Raw genomic sequence first — 3,260 nt, forward strand, 5'->3', positions numbered from 1 at the left:
TTTTGTTGCAATTTTTCTTACAACCTTTTCTTCTGAATCATGTGCGTGTATACCCACGCCTAAAAAAATCCAAACTGCTATACACATCCGTAATAACTCTGTTGGTCTGTATTTGCTTCCATACACGTGCAAGCAGCAGATGTACCAAGGGTGCTTATATTATCACATTATACACACACACACACACACAGTATTTTGCTCTCAAAGTGCCTGCACTTCTTCATGTACACACACATGGCTTATATTATCAAGTTAGAAAACCCCATATGTTTGATGGGTCCCACCAATAGTCTCCTTGACTTTCCCCATTTCGTAGTCTTCTTGACTTCTCCACTCTTATTTCTCCTAGTCATCAAGCCAGTACGCTGAGGACCAGGTCCCTCCTCTCCTCCCCCGACCAGCGCCGCAGGCCGCTCCGGCCGCGGCGGCCACCAAATCCCGGCCATTATGGCCGCCAACTGCGCCTCCAACCTCCCCTCCCCGCCTAGTCGGTGCCCCTCGCCGCTCGCTGGAGCCTCGCTTTGATCCGGCGGCCTCTAGCAGCCCTCCTCCCCGCGGTCAGCGGCCTCGACGGCTGCGGCGTCAGATCCAGCTTCGACGCCGCGAATCCTGCAGCGCGGCGGCACCTCCAAGGTCGGCGCGCGGCTCGGACCGCCGGATCTGGGGGCGTCCCCTGTGGGGACCGGGCGCGTCTTAAATCCGTGGTTGTTCACCCCTCCTCCCCGGCCAACATTTCGTCTTCGAGCCAGGACAGGCCGGTGGAGGAGGGATGGACGGAGGTCCAATCCCGGAAGAAAGGGAGGGCAGGCTCCCGCTCGGCGGATCGAGGCGGGCGTGCATCGATCCCGCGCTCGGACCGGCGCAGATCCTTCAATGCTGTTGCGGGGAGGGCGGCCTTCTTAAGCCAGTTCAGAGGTAAATGTTTCCGCTGCCTCAGTAAGCGCCACCGCCGTGTTGACTGCCGGTATCCCCTCCGCTGCATCATTTGCAAGCGCGCTGGGCATTTTGGCAAGGAGTGCCCGCAAAACCCTAGAAACAGTGGCCCAGGAGGGGCTGCCAGTGCTCGCCTGAAGTTCCCGGCCGCGGATAGAGCTCCGGCCCGCGACCGCGTCGTCTTCCCGGCCCCACCTCTGCCTCCACCTCCCCCTGCTCCCATGGCAAGCCTTGCACTCTGCGACCCGGCTAGGCGGACGCGGGAGAGCCGCAAGGTCGTCGTGGCATCCCCGGCGTTGGAGCTCGAGGAGCACGTCCTGCGTCAGCACGCGGTCACCCTGACCGCCGCGGACCGCTCGCACTCCACCACCCCTGCGGCGGTGGGCAGGGTCATCCTCGAGCAGCTTTCCACCCCTCCGCACCTGCTCCGCGTCACCGCCTACCAACTTGAAGCCTTCCTCGTCCACTTCGACCTTCCTGCGCACCGGGACAATGCAGTGCGCCACGGCGTCATCAAGGTCGAGGGCTGCAAGTACTTCATCAGGGCCTGGAACGAAGACGACCACGCCGCGCTCCTCAAGTTTCATCACCACGTGCGTGTCGTGGTGGAAGACCTGCCCATGCAGTTTTGGTCGCTGCCGGGCGCGGATGAGGCCTTCGGCGACATCGGCCGCGTCGACCGCCTCGACTCGCGCACCCTGGAGAGGGGGCACACCAAGACCTTTGCGTTCTGGCTCTGGGTCTGGGATGTTGCTCACATTCCCACTAGGCACGCGCTCTGGGTGCTCAAGCGGGGCGCGGGCCGGGCGGGCGAGATCATCGGCCTCGCCCCCGCCCATCGCCGCATCCCCCCGCCACCCGGCGTTCGGCGCTACGACCTGCTGATCCACGTCGACCTGCTGGAGGACTGGTCACCCCTCTCGCCGCGCTCGTCCCACTCCGGCCAGAGAGGGCTGCCCTCTTCGGATGAAGACGACGACCACCCCCTCCCGCGCATCGAGCCTGGCACCTGGGTGGCGCATGTCGAAGACGGGCAGGGCAGGGCCCGCAGCAGGGTGCCGCGCGTCGGGGCTGTGGGCTGTGGTCCTGTGCTCGGTGGAGGCGCTCGCGACCACGAGGAGGACGGCGGAAGTGGCAGCGCCGGCGCAAGCCGCTCTTGGAAGGATCGCCTGCTCGGCCGCGGCTGCTACGCCAGGGGCTGCGACGAGGACGTCATCAGGGATGCGCACCGACGCCGCAGCAGATCGCCTGCCGGCCGTCGCCACGCGGCTGGTCGGCGTGGCCGCCCTGTCGATGAGAAGGCCTCTGGCGCTCCAGTCCTGCGCGCCACCCCGCCACTCCCCCTTCGCTCAGCCCCCCCAGCAGCGGAGGTGGATCCGGTGGCCCAGTTCTTCACCTTCTCCGACAACGGACGCGCCCTCTCTCCGCCCCCGCGCACGGACTCCATGCAACTGGAGATGGAAAATGCCATTCAGGAGGCACTGGCCACCCCTCTGGCCTTTGAGGACGGTGGCCGCTCGCCCTCCCCCCGCCGCCAAGCCTGCCGAGCTGGAGAGTCCGGAGATGCTGCCGTGTCTGCTGCCCTACATCACCTCCCCTGCAGCAGCGACGGTCGGATTCCAGATGGACGCGGTCATCCAACAAGTTGGCTCCATGCAAATCGGCAACAGTCAGGCGCAGGCGGCCGAGCTGTTTGCTGCGGTGCCACCTCCGATCCTCCCAAGTCAGCCACCCGTCCTCGCCATTCCGCTCTGCCCAAGTCCAGGGCCACCTCCGCCCCCTCCCGCCGCAACGCTCGGCAGGCGGCAGCTGGCATCTCCACCCCGATGGCGCAAAGGGCGGTGCTGCGCCTCGTTTAAGAGCTGGGAGAGCTCGGCCCGATGGACAAGATGACTCCAAAAGCAGCTACGCAGATCATGAAGCGTTTCCAGGAGCCCCTCTCCGACGGCGACATAGCTGCAATCGCCAAGCTGACGGGCTTCGACCAGGGTGCTCTCAAGATTGCCGCGGGCATGGCGGGGATCGCTGATGCAGAGGAGATCATGCAAGTATGATCATGTCAGTAGTTTTAGCAGTAGTTAGTCTCCGCCAGCGGCTGGTCTTTAACCAGTTCGAGTTAGGTCTAGTCTCCATGTTTAGTTCATCGGTGTTGTGGTTAGTTCGTCGACGACGGGGTTTTGGGGCTACTGGTGGCCGTCGTCGCCCCTGGTGCTGCGGTAAGGTGTTTTCGTTCATTGCAAGTAAAATCTTCAGTTGGCGGAGCAGATTTAGTTTCATCGATGAATGACGGCAATTTAGTCTTCATGTCCTGGAACGTTAGAGGTTTA

General features: G+C 63.3%; 1 protein-coding gene across 1 annotated transcript; it reads left to right on the forward strand.

Annotated features, from left to right (window-relative positions):
- Positions 1-1,553: 1,553 nt before the first annotated feature.
- Positions 1,554-2,792, forward strand: LOC109739009 (uncharacterized). The gene has a single exon (XM_020298088.1). The coding sequence runs from the start codon at positions 1,554-1,556 to the stop codon at positions 2,790-2,792; it is 1,239 nt and encodes a 412-aa protein (XP_020153677.1).
- Positions 2,793-3,260: the final 468 nt, after the last annotated feature.

This window comes from Aegilops tauschii, chromosome 2 (genome assembly GCF_002575655.3).
Source record: "Aegilops tauschii subsp. strangulata cultivar AL8/78 chromosome 2, Aet v6.0, whole genome shotgun sequence".
NCBI classification, from domain to species: domain Eukaryota; kingdom Viridiplantae; phylum Streptophyta; class Magnoliopsida; order Poales; family Poaceae; genus Aegilops; species Aegilops tauschii.